Genomic DNA, 20,399 nt, shown 5'->3' with positions numbered 1-20,399 from the left:
TCAGATTTGTAGTGAGCTTCCTGGCCCCAAAGGACAATTCCGAGACCTACTGGGGACAGGAATGATACCAAAGAGAAAGAAAATTGGTTCAATGTTTTAGACTCTTATTTTCAGACCTTATTGATTGCTTAGCAAAAATCAATAATCATTTATAGATCTGTGTAATTTTTCCCCATTCTCTGCCTTTCATGTCACTGAAGGTGTTATTAGAGCTTTCATGTTTCCCAAAGATTCCCAGGATTGAAGGAGTCACAATTTTCACATGTGCATTGCTCTTAGAGAATTTTTAAGAGTAAATACTGTAAAAATAATAATTTGCTCTTCATTATGCCTGTATTTTCACAGTTGAGTGATTTTGTTTTTATTATTTTTTTTTAATGGAGGCTAGCTATGACAAGTTTTTAACTTGGCATCCACAGTGCATTTGACTCTAAAGCTAACTTACCATGGACAAGCACTAAATGAGATAGATTCATTCAACTTTCATTATGTTCCGTTTCATGCACTTAGATAAAGAAGCTGTTAACACTTTTTGTAATGTTTTTCATCAATGTGTTATAAAGTACTTTGCCAAGAATGGTAAAAGCCACACCTGTCATCTAGCAGATGGAGGAAAACAGAGAGGTAGTGACTTGTTCAAGGTGAATATCTGGTGCTTACTGAGGACCCATCTGGTTTCCTAGGAGCATGGCCCAAATTTCCATTCTGATCCTTGCTATAAAGAGATCAAACCAATCATACAGTTTATACACATGCTACTTATTGACTGTTTTATTCCTTGTGATGTAAAGAGTGTGGCCTTTTCCATTGCAGAGAGTCTTCAGAGGGGATATGTGAAAAAAGATGTGGTGCTGCAAATCAACTCTGGTCTGCAAAATTTCCTCTGATACTGTAGGGCAATGAATAACTGATAGCATAGGCAATAAATACTTTCTTTCTTCAACCACAAGTTCAGTAAATATTGAAAAAGTAAAAGCTTGAACTGCGTTTGATCACTATTTCCTGCTTGTTCCATGGATTGTTGACAGGTAGGAGAAAACATTTTCCAGCAGTGATGACCCAGAAAGATCTGTGGTCAGGCCCTGTGCTCTCAATTGCATTTCTAACTTACCTGAGAAAAAAAGGGGTAATAGCTAAGTGACAAAAGTTTGCTGTCCATAATGTGCACAGGAGGTGCCTGTGATGATTTGCAGAAGGATTTTACAATGCTGAGGTGAGTGTGTGATAAAGTGGCAGATGAAATTTTGAGAAGATGAATGTAGATGGGAGGAAATGGTCTTAAATTCGCTAATGAAATCATAGGCTCTGAGTTGACTTTTACCACCAGGAGTGAGTTCTTGGGGTTATAATAAATAGTTCTGAACGTCAGCTTGGTACACAGCAGCTGCAAAAAAGAGAAAACAAATGTTGGGAATTATTATGACAGAAATGAAAAACCAAAAAACAATATTATGCCACAGTATCAGTGTAGGGTGTTCATTTATCTTGAATACAGCTGGCAGTTCTTCTCCCATTTCAAATATGATGTAGTAGAACTTGAAAAAGTGAAGAGAAGGGCAGCAAGGATGCTCAGAGGAATGAAATGCCTTCCATATGAGAAACAAATAAGTAACAATATTCTTCATCCTGATGAAGAGATAATAGGAGGTGGGTATTTTATAGATGACAAGTCTATGAAATTGAGCAACACAGAATGTCTGCAGAAAAGGATCACTTACTGTATCTTCCAATGGAGGACAAAGGGAGCTTGAAGTGAAAGTAGCAGATTCAAAACAGGCAAGAGTAGTTATTTCTTTGTATAAGACCTAATTAAGTAATGTCTGGACACAGCCCGGCTTACCCAGGACTGTGTCCAGATGGTTTCTGAATATCTCCAAGGAGGGAGACTCCACAGCCTCTCTGGGCAACTTGTGCCAGTGCTCAGTCACCCTCGGTACCTCCTGTATTTCAGATTGTGCCCATTGCCTCTTGTCCTGTCACCTGGCACCACTGAAGAGAGCCTGCCTCCATTGTCTTTGCACCCTCCTTCAGGTGTTTATATACATCAAGAAGATCCCCCCAGAGCTTTCTCTTCTCTAGGCTAAATAGTCCCAGCTCTCGGTCTTTCCCTGTAGGAGAGATGCTCCAGTCCCTTCATCATCCCTTTGTTGGACTCTCTCCGGTACATCCGTGTCTTTCTTGTACTGAGGAGCCTGGAACTGGACACAGTACTCCAGGCGTGGCCTCACCAGTGCTGAGTAAGAGGGGAAGGATCACCTCCCTCAACCTGCTGGTAATATTCCTCCTAATGCAGCCCAGGATACCTTTAGCCACCTCTAGCCTTTTTTGCTGCAAGGGCACATCGCTGGTTCATGTTCAGCTTCCTGTCCACGAGGACTGCCAGGTCCTTTTCTGCAAAGCTACTTTCCGGACAGTCAGCCCCCAGCATGTACTGGTGCATGGGGTGATTCCTCCCCAGGTGCAGGACTTTGCACTTCCTTTTGCTGAACTTCATGAGGTTCCTGTCAGCCCATTTCTCCAGCCTGTTGAGGTCCCTCTGGATGGCAGTATGACCCTTTGGTGTATCAGCTACTCTTCCCAGTTTTGTGTCATCAGCAAACTTGCTGAGGGTACGCTCCACCCAATCATCCAGATCATTAAGGAAGATGTTAAACAGTACTGGACCCAGGACTGACTCCTGGGGTACACTGCTAGTTACCAGCTTCCAGCTAGACTTTGTGCCACTGATCACCCTCTGGGCCCAGCCATTCAGCCAGTTTTCAATCCACTTCACTGCTCATTCAGCCCATAGTTTATTAGCTTCTCTATGCGGTTGTTATGGGTGACAGTGTCAAAAACCTATGATTTCATCATAGAAGGTTATCATGTTGGTCAAGTACAATTTTCCCTTGGTGAATCCATTCTGACTACTCTCCATCACCTTCGTGTAGTTCATAAGCCTGGAAATGGTTCTCAGGATTAGTTGCTCCATCACCCTCCTAGGGTTCGAGGTGAGGCTGGTCAGCCTGTAGTTCTCTGGGTCCTCCTTCTTGCCCTTTTTGAAGATGGGAGTGACATTTGCTTTCCTCCAATCTTCAGGCACCTCTTCCAATCATCATGTTTGTTCAAAGGTTATCAAGAGTGGCCTCACAATGACATCAGCCAACTCCCTCAGCATTTGTATGTGCATCCCATCAGGGCCCATGGACTTATGTATAAGTCCAGTTTAAGTATTCTCTAACCTGATCCTCATCCACTTCCTTGTTCATTCCAGGGATTGCTCCCTGGAGGCCATGTCCATGAGACAATACCACACTAGACTCCTTGTACATATGCAGTCTTCCAGTGTTGTGCTTAAGGCTTGCTCCAGGATATGCATTACATACCTTCCATGTTATGGTATGGAAATACCACCATGGCGGGCTGCCTCATGTTATGTTGGGCATTTTGAACTGAAGCCCCCCTTTTTAATGAATAAAAAACCTGTGTCTTAGCAGCACTGTAAAGTCATAGGGGGCCTGAAGTAGACTCCCACTTCGTGCTACGCAGGGTGCACAGCTGGTTCTAACTGTGGCTACTCCAAGTATTGTGAATACAAGCCTTCATGCACTCCTTAGCTTAGGGATCAAAAAATCACTCCCTGGAGCAAACTTCTTTAGCGGTGTTCACATATTCTTCTTCCCCATTAGAGGCAACTAGTTTGAGCTGAAAGCACTGGCACAATTATGTTGAGAAGGCACTTAGATTTGAAGCACCACCAAAGTTATAAGGTGAGCCATACAGTGAAGAAAAAGCTCTTATTCTTGTAAGCAGTACCACCCTAGTATTTTTTGTCAGTAGGACAGTCAATATCATACCTAGTCATAACAGCTGTTTCTAACATAACATGCAACAACATCTTTGTGCTTATTCTGCACTGAGATGTACATTTGCAACCTGTTGTAATTCCTCAATTCTATATCTAGCTAGGGGTCTAATAGAGATGGAGTAGACAGATGCAGTGGAATGGAGATGCAGCAGAATGGGCTCAACACAGGCTGTGCAAATCTGCCTGGCACCTAGGAAGGCCAGCAGATTACTTTCCGATATTGCTGTGTCTTCACAGCTGTGAGTATTTAGACTAGCTAAATAAAATAATGCTCAGGGTTGTCTGCATGTGCTGTAGTTACATTTCTGATTGTAGCGCACAAACATTTGTGTTTTAGAGAACATATTGATTGAGATGCTCAGTCTGCTTAGATCCAGCAGAGGAGGAAAAAGAACTGTTTGCACTGGCTTGAGATGAAGTAAAAAGAATGAACTGGAACCTTACATCTGCAATGATCAGATTTTCTCTCACAGGCAAATGTGAACAAATAAAACCAGCAGCCCCTATATTGCTTCATGCACTGATTTTCATAGCTTGAAAACCAAACACAATGTAAATCAATAAGTGCATCAGAAGAACTGCAGTCCATTGGCCCATAATCTCTGACACTAATGTGCCAATAACTATAACACGATGGCTAGTCTGATCCATGCAGTTAGGCACAGCTTAGTTAGGCAACATGGTGATAAACAGCATTTTAGAAAGGAAACCTAGCATTGCTCCACAGTAGGTGCTGCTGCCAGCAAACTGCAAAATGAATGCTGTAAGTAATGCTATATACTTGTCGTCTTCCTCCCATATAGACCAGCTGGGATCTAAGACTGACTCTCTCAAGTTGTTTGTACTTTTCTTTTTTTTCTTTTCAAAACTATTGTACCATATTGCCTTGCTAAAAGCTCCAAAAGTTTCCTCACTGTCAAAGAAACACTGAATATTCATGGGTTGGTCAGTATTGCCATATTTATACACAGCTGTCAAAGATGTATGAAGTACGTCTGTGTGATAACATATGAGTATTATTAGTTATCTAGCAGCCAAAGATTCAGGATAGCATTAGTAGAGGTATTCTGATCATTGTTACAAGTTGCTGGATTTGTTTCCTATTAATTATGTAAAATTATGGTTACTTTATACAGAAAATTCTCTAGGGTAGAATAAACTAATTGAAAATATGCTAATTTTTTTAACTAGTATTATAACTTATGAAACTATTCTGAAACCTGCATTTAGGCCAAGCATGCTAATAAGCATGCTTACCTGTATGCATCAAGGCAACAAGGCAAGCTCATATGTCCAGAACTACTTCTGAGCTGGGTAATGCTATGAAAAAGATGTTATGCATGGAGACTTGGTCAAAGCAGAGCAACAACTTATATTAGCTATGATTTAACAGGGTTACAGGAGGAATTGCCAGACAGCTACTCAACACACAAACTGCCTGGCTAGATAAGGCTAGCGCAGATTTGAAATAAAAAGCTGTAAAGGCAAAACCATCTGTAGGAGGAACAGTAGGTATCTACAGGGAAGTGCACTCTGGTATTAGCACAGGGAAGACCACCTAACATTCCTCTCTTCTGTATGATGATTTCAGTGCAATGACTCTTTCTTTCTCTTGCCATACAATATATATAATGAAAGTCTAACCACATACTGTGAAACCTGTACTTTGGACCGTGGTTGCAACTCTAATCTCTGATTGCTCAGTTAGCCCAACGAAGATCCATGAGGACACACACAATTTCTCTGTAAACAATAGTCCATTTGCTCTGAAGCAATCAAAATACTTTTGTGACTTCAGCTACCAGACTGCAATGGGGGGGAAATTCCTTCTAAGGCTTCTGAAGAGAGAGAACTCTAATACAAAGGGTCAGTTCGAAATATAAGAGGAAAAAAGTCAAGGATAAAGTGATAGAGTAAAACAAATAAACACTGAAGAAAGAATATAAATTGAAATTTCCACTTTTTCATAAAAGCACATGCAAACCCTAACTACCACTGAGGACCATCAAGGCAATAATGTGTCCGTTTTACCAGTCAGTAGGCTAGGCAGGGTGTGGAAGTGGGAATTAAGGTTTCTGTACCCTTTCCTGGAGATTTGACCCTACAGAGGAGGCTGTCAAAGCAAAAGGAAGGTGTATTCGTGTGTGTGTAACAACTTTAGCCATGGTCTCATAGGCACCTTTTTTGTTTTGTTCCAGCTGACAAATAAATGACAGCTAGAATTTCACTGTGCTTTAAACACAGAAAATTACACAAATGCTTCTTAAAAGCAAAATTCTGATTCTGGTTATCTGTTGGGGATAGCACTCAGAGCCTGTGGTTCTAAAATGGTGAGATTTACAGCTGAAGCATCAGTCCTGGAGTTCAGTGTAGAGAGGTATATACTTCTGTTCATAATCCTAATTAATTTAGTGAAGCTTTGCTAAGGCACAGAAATCTGCCTGTGCAAACTTTGTGGTAACTTCTGTAGCATGAGAGAGGCATGGGACTACAGAGTGGTATATGTCTATCTACAGAAGTAAAACAAATTCACAGCTTAGGTAATGCTATGGAAAAGGTAGTTGCTGAAACAATTTGAGCATGTGAACTTGAGAACTGTAAGCAAATAAACTTTAATGAATTATGTAGCAATGGTGTCCCTTTTTTTTAATATACAGTTTTATACTTGTGACTTAGTATGGACTTTTGAAACATAGAGCTTTTCCAGATGTTTTGCAGATGTTTTGCCTGATTCTCTGCAGCTTTAGTCTGAGAAATGATTGAGAAAGATGGCATTGTAGCATGTACTTAAGTCCATCCTTCTTCAAAGTCATATTTAAGCACTTGCTTAACCTTAAAGAGTAAAATAAATGGGATTTGGAGTTCAATAGACACTGAAATAGCAAGTCACTTACTGGAGTTCTTTCACTTGGGAAACATGTATCCTCCAGGTGTAAGTAGAAGATTTTTACATCTATGCTTTGTGGCAAATGACTACCAAAAAAAACATGGAGATCAAGGCTCCATTACATGATGTCTGCATAAACACTTGTCCTTATTTTATACCAACATAAAATCACCGTCAATTAAATTATTCCCAATTTATAGAAGGGGGGACGACGACGACGACCAAACCTGTTCTCTTTATCCAATTATTATTAACTTAACGTTGTTTTCTTTTTTCTGATTTCCAGACGAAACCTTGTTTCAGTTATTATGAAATACAGAGGTCAAGTGGAATATCTGTTGCAAAATGAGGTATTTGTTCTCAGTTTATTATACCAGAAAAGTATTAACTTCTACATGAAAGGTATCTAACTATTAATCTGTCTCAAATGCAATTAAGGAAGACTTTTAATTAAGGCTGTTTAACCTGACTTTGAAAGGATATAAATTCTCTTAATAAAACTTGGCTTGAGATTAGGAAGAAAGTGCTACAAATTGAAAATATCAAAGGTGACTGTTTCTAAGTGTCAAGGAACCTGTAAATAAAAACAGGATTGTTTTGGGATGGCAGTGTATTTGGAATTAGTAGAGGTATAATACATTGTATGTATCTTCAAAATTTGTCCCTGATTTTGCAAACCCACAAGCCAAGTGTTTACACATTTAGGATATAAATGTTTACACATTCAGGATATATATCCAAGCATGTGATAGTTTGCAGGATTAGCTTTAGGCAGCAAAACTCGTAAGAGCTTTATTTTAAAGTACTGTGGGCTGCCAATTGAATGTTACATGCTTGAAGGAAAAATCTCTTAGTAAATCTTCTCTGCTAACTAATGTTTTAAGGACAGATGTCTAAAGGACAAACGCATATTTGAATGATAGCTCGGAAGAAACCAAATGGCTATTTGATCTGAGTTTCAGGTTGTCATGCTAACTGACTTTCTATGGTTTGGAACTGGAAAGAAAACAAAGGACATGAGTAAAAATCAAAGAATACTGATGTAGCATGGAGATACTCCAGTGCATCCCTTCCAGAGTTATAAGTCAATATGCTGAAGTATGGATTTATTTCAAATATATGTTAAAATGTAACATTCTTATTTTGCTTCAGAAATCGGTCACCTGTATTCAAGTCCAGATTTTAATCTTTCTGGATATTCTTGATCCATGGTTATTTCTATTTTGAATAGTCAGAAAACATACACACACACACAAGTGTGTATATATACACACATATATGTAAACGCATATATACATACAGACATGTACACGAATACATGAATATATATCAATACATACATAAATATATGTATGTAGATAAATATATGTAGATAAAAATATTCTACATTTTTGTGTAAATCTTTGATACTTTTCTTTTGCAAAATGCATACAAATTTAAAAGCTGTTGAATTGTACCTAGCTACAAAGTAAAGCTCTGGTTTTGATACTGTGTAGATATTCACTGAACTTTCCTTTGTAAGCAACTTCTCAAAGGGGACTATTTAGTGTATAAAATGTGATGCAGTCATAACCATTTGGAAAATTGAGGTCCCCGAACTCAAATGTGCATATATATTTCTTTACTGAAGTAGACCCATCAGTGTAGTTACTCACATTCACTTGAAATTTTAGGGCCTAAAGTCAGAAGATTCCAAATTCAAAGAAAGCTATAATCTCAACATTAATGAGGCATTACAGTCCACCCTCTGCAACTGGCGCTCTGTAGATATTCCTCAGACCTATAATGAAGCACTCTTAAATTTGTTTTTGCTAAAGATTTTTACCTTGAGTAAGCAATTACTTGAGATCATTAACTTCTTATAAAGGGAAGAGAGGACATTTTTCAAATATTCATGCTATGCAACAAATATGCATGTGTTACTCTAGAGCTAAATTTCTCTGTAGTTTATTTTTTTTAACAAGGTCTTGTCTACACAGGGACACTCAATAAAGTTCATATGAACTGCTTAAAAGAGCAGGATTGCAAGTTGACATAGGTCAGATCACCATGCAGATGTTTTCATTCAGAGGTATCAGAGTGTATGGAGCTTTCAAACCTATAATAATTAAAGCTAGTGTTACTGCTTTGCTTCTATAAGTGGCTTGAAAAATTATGGAGCTGTAATGTAGTAAGTTATAGTCATAAATATATAGTAAAAAAAGCAAAAAATGAGAACCCTTTATTTGTTCTTTGAATCCTTGTTTACTTATTTTCTCTAACATCTGATTAGATTCCTTTAAGAAAGTTTAAAATTGGGATCTTTATAACTGCCCCCTATCCCAAGGTTACATGGGAATAATTATGTTGCTTTTCAAAGCCAGCACTCACATCACTGGGAGGGTTGTTACCCTTCTGATTCACCACAATCCACCCTCAGCACTCTCTGAACTTTAAGCCACTGGGAGCTACCCACATATACTAAATTAAGTACACACACACCTGCTTAAGTTCTGTACTCAGCTGGAACTTCCTTAAGCATTCAGTTTTAACCAGACAGATCTTGAGATTCTCAGTTAAAAAAAAAAAAAAATCAATTTTTTTGCACATTTGTCTACCTACTTCCAAATTTACTTGTTCCAACAATGTCTGATAAAAAGCCTTGGAGATGCCAATACTTCTGACTTATGTGACAAGCCCACTATCACTATTATTAGTAATGATCAATAAATGGAAAATTCATTTTATGATGGATAATGCCTCCATAAGTGAAAATGGAAAAAAAAAGTTTAGGATATTTGGCACAAGGCAGGAGTGGGATTGGTGCTGTTGGTATTGAAATGTAAAGAGTATTCCCAGAGAGTGTGTGCAGTCAGACAACTAGCCATTTTGATTGCCCTGATAATCACTTGACATGCACTTCATTTTTAAATCTATTCAGAAGGTACTATTAATGTAGAGAGAACACTTTGTAAATTTTTAATACAGAGTGTAGAAGTTCTAGAATGAAGTAGCATTTTTTTATCACAAATAGCTTAAACACAAAAATATCCTTCGAAGGTTCTGCTGGTATTTAAATATGTAGAGGGGAAAAAAACACATACAAGATGTTGACTATAATTCTTTTGGACCTTCAGAAAATGTAAAACTTCTGTAAGAAATTAATCTCTGTCTTCCCTTCTTTGGGACAAAAATCAATATCATATGTCTACATATGGAAAAGGAAAACTCTTTACACGATAATATCCAAAAAGAGAAATAGTGTGAAAGAAGTCATCATTCATAGTATACAGTATTACACAATTTTTTTTACATGCTTACTCTTCTTGATCTGCAATACGCTCCTTAGAAGTAGCTACCATATAAATAAAGTCTATGGTATAGTAGCTTCTATAAAATATTAAGTACTTTGTTAATTTATCTCTAAATGGAATAGTGTATTATACGGAAATGAATACACTCCTCAAGATACCCAACTCTCATTGTGGAACAGCATATATATGTATGTACAAAAATATAGAAACTGTTTGGTTTTTTTATTTTTCCTGTTCAGCAGTATAGCTGTTTCTCTACTCAAGGATTACTCTTGTGTATGTCTATTGCCCATGTACTGCTCAGAAATTGCCCTGCATGAATGTGTCTTTATAGACATAAAAGCCCTTGTTCTAATAATCTATATCCATCTGTGCAGAAAAATGCTAAATTAAAATTTATTTAAATTAAATGCTAAATTAGAATTATATTTAATTTTTAATTACAAACTATATAGTAATTAAAATTATATATGTATGTGTATGTGTCTGTATACATATGTATTTCTTCAACAACTGCACAGTAAACTGGCACATATAATGCTTTGGTTTTGTCAATGTTATACATAGTAACAAAGCCATGCCATTTTTACAGCTTTCTACTTCTGCTGGTAATGTATGTGTGCATAGAGTGTAAATCCTGCAAGAGTTCTAAAAAAAACTCTAAAAAAATCTAACTGGTAGGAAAGAAATATGAAAGAAAGGAAATGCACTCCTTGTAAATTGGCAGAAGGGTGAATCAACCTCAGACCAAAGGAAGGTCTAAAGTTCTCAAGCGATCACAGTCAGCCGTAGCCTCTTTCTCTCCAGAACCTCTAGTATGAAAAGCTGTTGCTGTCTTTAATTACTAAAAAAAACCACAACAACTTATATTTAAAAGAATTCTGACCACCAAGTATTTGAGGATACTTATGTAATTCATTCCTACTTTAGTTCTGCTCAAGGCAGGTAATGTGGAATTGGTAAGCTCGATATATTTTTATATTTATTTGTATTAATGACAGGTGGTAACCTTCTCAGTACAGTCTGGATATAGATCTTAAGCGTAAAAATAGAAAGTTCATCTTGGTACAGTTTTTCTTTTTCAGGCATGAAATGGATGAGTTAGAGAAATGGTTTTATCAATACACAGACATGCTGTAGCGCACTAAAAGGAACATTTATCAGTACAGAAACATAGAGAATAGTTATAGGAAAGCTTCTACTTGTTCAGAGAATGTATTTTAAGGTTTAATGAAGTGATATAACTATGCAGGAAACCCATGAATTTTAATTTATTTATTTATTTTCCTGAACATAGAATACTTGATATTTGAAGATTGCATTTTCCTTCCTCTGGGATCCAAATATTTTTTCTTGAATTCCTCAAAGTATTTCTGAGATTATTCACCTAGAGATTTTTTTTCATATGCTAATATTTAAAGATCTAAATTTATGGTCAATAAGATTTAATAGTTTGAACTGTATATGTATTTTTTGCAGAAAAGCTAGTTGCAGAAGTACTCAGTCCACAGGTGTCAGATTATGCAGCCTCCCACACAGTCACTGTTTTTAGGAGGAACATGGCTGTCTGCCAGCTCTCACAGAGATGGGTAGGAGATAATAGTGGGGATAAACTCACAGTATCATAAAAAACCTGAGCAAGTTTATGAATCATTTGGGTTCAGGTTTCCTCAGAAGTTTCTTTACAGTGCTTCTGTGTTCATGAAGTTCAGACAAACCAATGTTTTGCCTCAAGATCAGTCTTGGATACCAAGTTTGTCACAGTTTTCAACATGGCACATTTTGTGGAAGATAATTGAACTTCAACAAAAACTATGCTATCCTTAGGAAACTATTGGTCACTAGCAATTTCAACATAGCCAGGCTAATGCATGGTGTGTTTGAATTTTGCATGAGCAGATACGATTTTCTACATACTTACTGGCATGAAGTTTATGGTAAGGTGTTTCTGATAAATGGTATGTGTCTACTGTTTGCTTTTTTTTTCTTTCTTTGCTATCAACAGCATCAAGTTGATAACGTGATTGAAGTAGCTAAAGCAATCTGCAGCGTCCTCTGTTCTGTGGAAACCAGAGACATTACTGATGCAGTCAAGAAACTCCGTGCAGTGCCGTTGGTGAAAGCACAGGTAAAAGATGCAAGTTGATGTCCTATTTTTCTCTTTAAAACTGGATCTTAAAATAGGTATCACTAATTTTCTGATTGATCAAGGCCATTCTACTGTCTTACTACTTATTTTCCCTCTGACAAGCATTAGGTAGAGGCACTACAAAAAAAGAAAAGATTGTTGACAATGTATGACATAAGAGCAACAGAGGACTTGTCTTGCATTTAACTGTAACTGATGTGTTCTTCTGGTTGTTCTTTCTTATTTCCACATACAAATCTCTGCTTTGCCACATCACCTATTTGCCAAATCATGCGATTTCAAAGTATTTGATTCTCATATATTTAGCATAGGTTGTTAACAATAAAAAACATCCCTGCTGTAAATGTCACTTAAATGATGAGTTTTTCAGATAGAAATGTGTCTGCTATTTATGCAGAGAAGTACCAGCATCATATAGTCCTGATTCTAGCTGGAATACTCACTCTTAAAACACTGGAGTGACTTTTCCAGGCATTACTGTATAATTGTGAACTGGGACTTTGGAGGGCAGTATCTGTGCTCAGTTTTGTCATCAGCCGCTTTGGTGTGACCTTGGACAAGTCACTATGACCTGATTTACAGAAGTTCTGAGGACCCAAAAATTCTTTTGAAGTCAGCATTTTGGAAATACAGGTGTTCAGCAAATTTGAAAATTTAGCTATTAATCACTTGGATTTAGTCTGGTGTAACCTTAAGTCGTGCTAATTCTTTCCCACCCTAATGAAATTCTCTCTTCACACTTTTTTTGAAACTTTAATAGGTTACTAAGGAATTTTTTTCTTTCCTTGTATGGTCTCTGTCTTGTTCTTTCTCACAGGAAAACATGCCAAACTGGGCAAGATGCTTGTGTTCTCAGACCATTACCTGCTTAAAAAACTTTTATTCTTTCTCTCTATTGTTTTGGGGTTTTTGTTTTTTTTTTTGTTTTTTTTTTGTTTGTTTGTTTTTTTTAGCCTATGGCTTGTGATATGTGTAAGAACACCTAGGACGGGAAAGTAAACAATGGGATAACTAGTGTTAACTGAGGTAACTAGTGAGTGTTAATTAGAAACATGTCTAGCTACATAAGTGGAATTTATTTAATTATGCCTGATACAGTTTGAGGTCCCAAACATAAGATTGGGGAAAGCTAGCGTAAATCTTTTTATACCATTTATTGTATCATAAGAGTGATATATAGCAAAATTAATTATATACTGTCATCCATATACACTTCCTCTTGACAGGTTTAAACCTCCAAATACTCATCTTACAGGAGCAAACTTCTTCCTGAGAGGTGAAAAGAGCAGAAAGTATGTTAGTTGAAGAGGCTTCAGTGATGCTTAGAAAACCTCTTGTCTTAAATCTCTGCATTCTTAGCCTCTGTTTATTCCTCTTAGATGTGGGGGGGCAGGAGGGAATAGCTTCCAACTTAGGTGAAGTACAGGACCCAAGCAAATAAACTCTAGAACATCAATGTAGCCCTCTGCAGGTCTAGGTTGTAAGTAAATCCCTGCACTATGTTTCTGGAACAGAGGACACTAGAGATCACAGAGCAGACGTTGCTGCATGGCTCTCGGCAGAACCAGCTGTGGCCTTCTGGAATTAGTTATACTGGTGCTGTCTCTCTGAAAGTTGGCAAGTATTGTTAAGGACCAAGCTCTAGGATTTTTTGTTGTTGCTCAGAGCTAACCAGCTGATTCACTTAAGCGCCTTCTCTTGCTTCCCTTCTAGGTCATGACTCACTGTAAATCTTGTTTCTATAGCATCCTAAATCTTTTCATGCCCACTTCAGCATCAATTATTAGAAGTCACTATTATGGGTAAATTCCAGCATAAATGGGTCTGTGACAGCACACATTTTATCTGGCATGTTGTTGATTTAAATGGAAATAAGAATATCTCCATTTAAGAAAAGTTCTTCCTGTATATTAGAGGGCAAATACAGTAGAGAAAGAGATAAAAGAAGTAACAAGGTATTCACATGATCTGCTTTTCAGTTAAACCCCGGGCTGTCCTGAGAGGCATCAGGCAGATCAGCATCTTCCCCTTGAGAAAAGTATTTTGTCAACTCAGAATCTTTCTTAAGAGATAAAGAGCTTGGTCCGGTATAAAGATAGAGGACAGTAACAGAAAGTGTTCTCCTTTAGGAAGGAATTAGAGCAGAAGAAATGTATTTGGACTAATTTGTTAAAAGATTTCTTTTGGAGTTAAGAGAAATTTAGTGTATTTTCTCTCTGAGTGTTCAGGGCAGCTCTGTGAACCCAACGTGTAAACTGCCTCCTATGTCTGGCTTATATTTACTGAGCATCCCTGAGTCCATTTTCAGCCCCTTTCTCTCTGAATTCCAGCAGAGAGGTGGATACAGTGGTCAAAGAGCCAAATCAGTTTCTATTAGTGTGGCCTGTCCTGAGCAATCAGAAAACCCCACGTCATGCCATGAAGAATAAGATAATGGGATAAAAAACAAAGAGTACAGGTCATCTTTTTCAAGTCTAAGGTTTCTGTTGATGTTCATGTTTGCTTCTGCTGCTCTTCTGAGTCACTGTCATGCAAATACTGTTTTTATTTTAGAGATGAAGTGGTTGTTAGTAGGTAAATAATTGAATTATGAGCTGTTCTATCCTGTTGTAAAAACAAACAAAAACCCCCAAACAAACAAACAAAAAACCCTGCTCCAAGTGTTCCCAGCTTGCCATCGCTCATTCTTCAGCATGTGTCCGATTTCCAACTCCACTGTATAGACAGTCTCCAATATATACAGGTTCTGCTGAATCAACTTCCATGTACTTCCTCGCACAGAGGGAGTAATACACTTTCCTTTTTCTGTTTTACCTATTTAAATTATAAGCTCTTCAGAGCAAGGAACACCTCTCCTTATCTATATGTACGGTCTCCAGCACAGTAGAGTGCTGGCCCTGGCTGTAATCTCCAGAGGCTAAAAATGATAAGTGGTGGTGATGGTGATGATAATGATGGTGTTTGCTTATCTGTAATGAGCGAAATGATACTGTTCCTGAATACCCTCTTCTGAATGTTAAAAAGACTCTGTCCTGATTGGATATTTTGTCACTAGTCTCAAAATATTTTTCTGTCCTAATATTCACATAAGAAGCTGCTTGTCTCCACATTTCTCTTGGAGAATACTGACTAGATTGTTGCTCATTTTTTAAAGTTTTTAAGTTATTGAGGCTTTGTTCCCTTAACATTCCCTTTCAGGCTTGGTTAGCTGAACTAGTTGTCTGTCCCTTCAAGCCTTCCTGTAAAGGCTGTCTATGACCTTGACTGACATCGCTCTCCCCCTTACTCTCTTCTTGGTGAAGCAGCCCTGACTAACAACTGACTTCAAACAAATGGGGGGGTTTAAAGAAAAAAAAAAAGTAAACCTCTTCCTGTACCAGCAAATGCTGTTGCTGCAGCTTGGTTTTTCCTCCTTTGAGAAATAAGTGCTAAGACAGTTGATTAGACTTCAGCAACCTAGAAGAAGTTCAGTTTTGATTTTATGAAGAACTTTATCTTTCTCAACAGCAACTGAACTATAAATGTCATAAAAGCAGTAAAATATATTTCTGCATGTTCTGTAACTCGAACACTGTTCCATTTTATGAAAATAGAGATTATACATTATATGCAACTACCTCATGTATAGAATAGTATATAAATATAACAAATCAGATTTTATCTGTATTTATCAATACTTATACAAAGACAATGGACCATTTCTCCTGACTGTATCAACATATGTAGCCAAAATTAGTGCTCAGCAGTTGGATGTTTGATGGAGTACCAACTCCTCCAAACCTTTTTCTGAGTTAAACTCATACTGAAGTGTAGGGGTGTTTTATGTGACTTCTGGGTACGGACAAAAGGATTAAATACTGCAATATTAGCGTATCTTGTCAGTCTGTTTGAATTGTTTTGATTATGTTCATCAGCATAGTACCCCCACGACTTTTTGTTAGGTAGAAGAGAGGCTTTTTTCAGACAAGCAGGTAACTTGCACCACAAGTAAAGTGAAATTTTTGAGGCTACCTGTTACATCTCAAGGGCTGCAGCATTATACATCAGGTAAGGGAGAAATGCCAGAAAAAAAGTTCTAATTGCTTTTTCACCACGGTTTCCCGATGCTTTAGTGTAATGTATGGTGTGGTTTTGTGTGGAATACCTTTTAACACATCCATTTGGCAAGCTCCATGTGCACATAATACCTCAGGGAAACTACTACTTACTCCTTCCAGTATAAATTATATAGGGTGCCGGTATATGTGTATACATATCTGTACGTGTGTGCTTGCATACTTTAAAAAAAAAAATCTCAACGTGCTTCTATTTAATTCTGGTTTTATGAAAAAAAGAAAAAGAAACTTACTGCCAATCTTCTGTGTTTAATTAAACGGTACTTATTACCTCCTTACTGCCTCCTCACTGCCAGTACTTGCGCGTTCCTGGACCGTGGTTAAAAGATTATGAAAGCAACTGGCATCAGTGATAGCTTCTTCTTAACTGATTGCATCTCTTTTCAATGTGATTCATTCAGTCTCTAACCAACCTAACCCTGGGATTTTAAAATCCTTTCAGGGGAAACTCTGGGCCTGCTGCACAATTAATTTTTTTCATCTTTTTTTTTTTTTTTTACCCCTTCCTTTCTTACAGCAGCTCACAAAAAGTCCTAGGAGAACAAATCCTGCCAGAACAGGCACTAATCCGCGATATATTAAATGGGCTACACTATGTTGAAATTATAAGCGCTGTTCCAAAAGGTTGTTTACTTTCCAAAATTTGAGATAATTGAACAAAGGTCTCTGTTCCCATTTGTCTCACTGCATTATGAAGATTGTGAAAACATATTTCTCAGCCTGGAGGTTGCTTTTCTCCCCTCAAGTAAGCATTTGACTTCTCTTCATATTTACCAGACAAATGCTGGCAGCTCCAAGCTGGGTACCAGAGGGAGAATGTACATCCAGCGTTGTACTTCTTACGTCACCTCTGCATGGATTGTAATTTTTAAGAAGCACCTTGCTGAATACATATGTACTAGCACAAAGCATCCTCAACCCACTGCAAAGGGATTAATGACTGTAAAGGATAGTAAACCTTTCAGGGACATGAGTTCAAACAGTGCAAGCCCCGGGCAATACTGAAACACAGAATTAACTTGCTAGTCTCTCTGGTCAAGATTTGCACCTTAGTAACTTATTTCTGTGTCACCTTGGTACATGTGAGTCTGATGTCAGAGCCAGGCGAAGACGGGTCAGACTGAGCAGCTGGCAGGGGAAGACAGTTGCCTGCGCTTGCCTTTGAGCCGAGGCCGGGTCCCACCTGCGGCCCCGTGGCTGCGGGTGCTGCCTGTCCTGCTGAGCTACCTGTTGTGATGGCAGTTTTTCCTGTCAAGACCGGGAGGCCCAGGCAGTGTAGCAATATTTAGCTTTGCCCAGTGTCTGAGAAGGCTGGAGCAAGGTCTGATTGATGGCAGTTATTGAACTTGGCGATTTAATAGAGCAGCTTTTAAAAAAAAAAAAAAAAAGTTTAATTAGGCTGGTCTGTTAAGTCTAAATAACTAGCCTGACCTTTCAATAGTCATAAGCACCCAGCAGTTCATGCTGATGGCAGTGGGATATGAGAGGTGGGAATCCAGATACTGAATTAATGTTAAGCATCAAGAGCTGTGTTTGGGCACCAAGGACGTAAACACCCCCTAAATCCCTGCTTTTAACTTGGTGTTCCTCAGCTTTGAAAGGATGCTGAGGCTCTGCCTGCTCAGCGTGGTTGTGGGATTCACGTATGAATATATAAGGCATGCAAAAGGACGGAGAGGGTATTCTTATTTCTGTTATACCAATGCAGAGGCTGAAAATGTGAATGCACCTCAAATGTTGATAAGTGCTTCTTTGTATCCTGACATGCCTAAATACTGTCAGAAATCAGGTTCTGAGTGACTTGTCTGAGATGGTAGAGGAAGTAGTTGGAAGAGCTGGAAAGCAGGTCCTGGTACTCTGAATCCCAGTCATGTCTTCTGTCATCATAACATTAGGATACATCCTTCCCCTTTCTCACCTTATTTTCCATGTGTGCTATTCCTAAAACCATTATAACTGCTATCTGGTCTTTTCTGAACTAACTGATTACTTTTTCCCTTGGGTTTTGTCTTTATAGAATTCACTTCAAAGTGTGGAAACACCAAACAAAGGTAAAGTGTTATTTTAAAAATATGTTAATTCAAGTTGTATTATCAGAAAACACATATTTTGCTATTTGTTTGTATTAATGAACTGTTATAGTTGGCATATTGCAGATGTTTACATATTCAGTCATATTATAAGGTAATTATGACAAGTTAAAATTTAAGTGATCTAAAAATGTAAATAAAACATAGCATTTCCCAAAACTAATCTGGAGATTCAAATATGGGGAGTGAAAGAACTGATTGCAGTTAGCGGTGGTGATAGCGGTTGTCCTTAATCCCAACTTTTTCTGTGGAGAAAAGGGAAAATAAGGAACTTCATGAAAGCCTAAAAAATTGTTTTTGTGTATGGCTTTTCTACTCGGCTCCAATAACTTTCATTGCTCCCTCCTTAAGCTTTAGTTCTTTGTTGTCTTTTGTGTAAATAGTGTGTTGTCTTAAATGATATACTGTCATAAGAAGAGTAGGTTATAATTAACAGTAATGGACAAAATCATAGACCCTGCCTTATTTAATTCCTCAGTTAAAATTAGCTTAGACTCATTGGCTAATGCCCAGCACTGTTAGCATTACTGCGGAGCACCTCGCAGACTGAGGGATGTGCAGGAGTCTGTCCTGTCACAGGTGCCTGTGTCAGGTTCCCGGAGGGGACAGCCACATCGGGGCATGGGTCCTGCTCTACCCCTCTGTGGCCGACCTGCGACATGCAGCTGGGGGTGCTATGCAGATGCTTTCAAAGGGCCCTGCCATCTGAATGTTGGGGTGGGCTAAGGTATGCTGTGGAACGATGGTCTCTCTCCATTTTGTTTGAGGAAAAAACTGGCCTCCGAGATGCCTTTTTTATTTTTCTCCCCTCTTTCTTTTTGACTCTATCTGCTTTTCTCGATTGCAGTGTGCTCAGAGAGGCAAAAAGGTGAACCAACCACAAAGATTGCAGCAGCCTTTCAAACACAGAGGTGGTTCAAATGCAGGATTCCAAATGCCAGGCTTGTTGTTTCACCATTATTCAACTTCGTGAACAGCAAACAAAGAAACAGCAATTATATTTGTAAGCTGCCAGGAAAAGCTAAGCAGCTGGAGGGCCAGGGGAGAACACGCAGGTGCAGAAGGGAGAAGGTAAACACAGTTTGTAGGCTTCTTCTCCCTTGGATATAGTCATTTATCCCATGATTTTTTTTTAACACTCTTAACGGCAACTAATTGTTGATGATGAAAAGAATGAGTAGTTACTAATCAACATCTACCTTAGAAACATCTCCCTCTGCACACTGTTCAGAAAACCTGGCTGGAAAGGATCTAAAACATTCCTCTACTTAAAGATATTTCCAAATTTGGACTTCATTGAACCAGCAGCTTCCTCAAGGAAAATCGGATTTATTGAATAACAGTAAAGGATTCAGATTTTTTACTCTCTACTTCTCTGTACCTATTTATGCCAGGAAACCTTCAACTGAAGAGTGATGCTTCTCTGTTCTCGGCACACCCTAATTTCATAACAATTGCAGAATCCTTTTACTAGTGTAATATTAGAAACTGCAACTTACCGATTGCTAGTTGGAACTTGCCAGGCCATTAGTCATTCTGTGGAGAAGCCTACATTCAAAGTTGTCCAAGGTAACCAAAATTCAAACTGACCTCTTACGTGCAGTGATGTACATTTCATGTATGTTTTAATGTACTACATGCCTTACATCTGCACCTATTAAATAAACTTCTAAAAGCCAGCAAAATATTTAAAGTTAGGCTAATGAGTGTTAACAGAAGAGTCTAGCTATCGTATCAAAGTTGGTGTTAAGAGCATGTCTGATAAAAACAAAGTGTGAGAGCAATGACCAAAACTGATCTGCTGGAACCTAGGCCTGATCCCCGAGAAGTGGACCAAGCCATTCTGCACATCTTTTCTTTTGGGGATCACAAGCTTTCCTTAGTCCCTATCTTCTCAGTGCTCACCTTCATGATAATGCCATGGGACCTCCCATTCGCTGACCTAGGGGCACTGAGCCTGAGAGGAATCCAGATGGTATTTTTACCTGCTGAAGCTAGAAGTAAAAAACCAACTAGGT

The 20,399-nt window shown here is 38.2% G+C and overlaps 1 protein-coding gene across 1 annotated transcript in view; it reads left to right on the top strand.

Annotated features, from left to right (window-relative positions):
• The window catches only part of PIK3C2G (phosphatidylinositol-4-phosphate 3-kinase, catalytic subunit type 2 gamma), a 215,084-nt gene that overhangs the window by 32,932 nt on the left and 161,753 nt on the right, over positions 1-20,399 (top strand). The window contains exons 7-9 of the mRNA XM_009332846.1: positions 7,021-7,084; positions 12,033-12,155; positions 18,309-18,342. Coding sequence (XP_009331121.1) covers positions 7,021-7,084; positions 12,033-12,155; positions 18,309-18,342 — 221 coding nt within the window. The remainder of the gene's footprint in view (positions 1-7,020; positions 7,085-12,032; positions 12,156-18,308; positions 18,343-20,399) is intronic.

The sequence above is a fragment of the Pygoscelis adeliae genome, unplaced genomic scaffold (genome assembly GCF_000699105.1).
Source record: "Pygoscelis adeliae isolate BGI_AS28 unplaced genomic scaffold, ASM69910v1 Scaffold38, whole genome shotgun sequence".
Lineage (NCBI taxonomy): Eukaryota > Metazoa > Chordata > Aves > Sphenisciformes > Spheniscidae > Pygoscelis > Pygoscelis adeliae.
The sequence above is the reverse complement of the archived record's forward strand: the minus strand, read 5'-3'. Positions and strand labels throughout refer to the sequence as shown.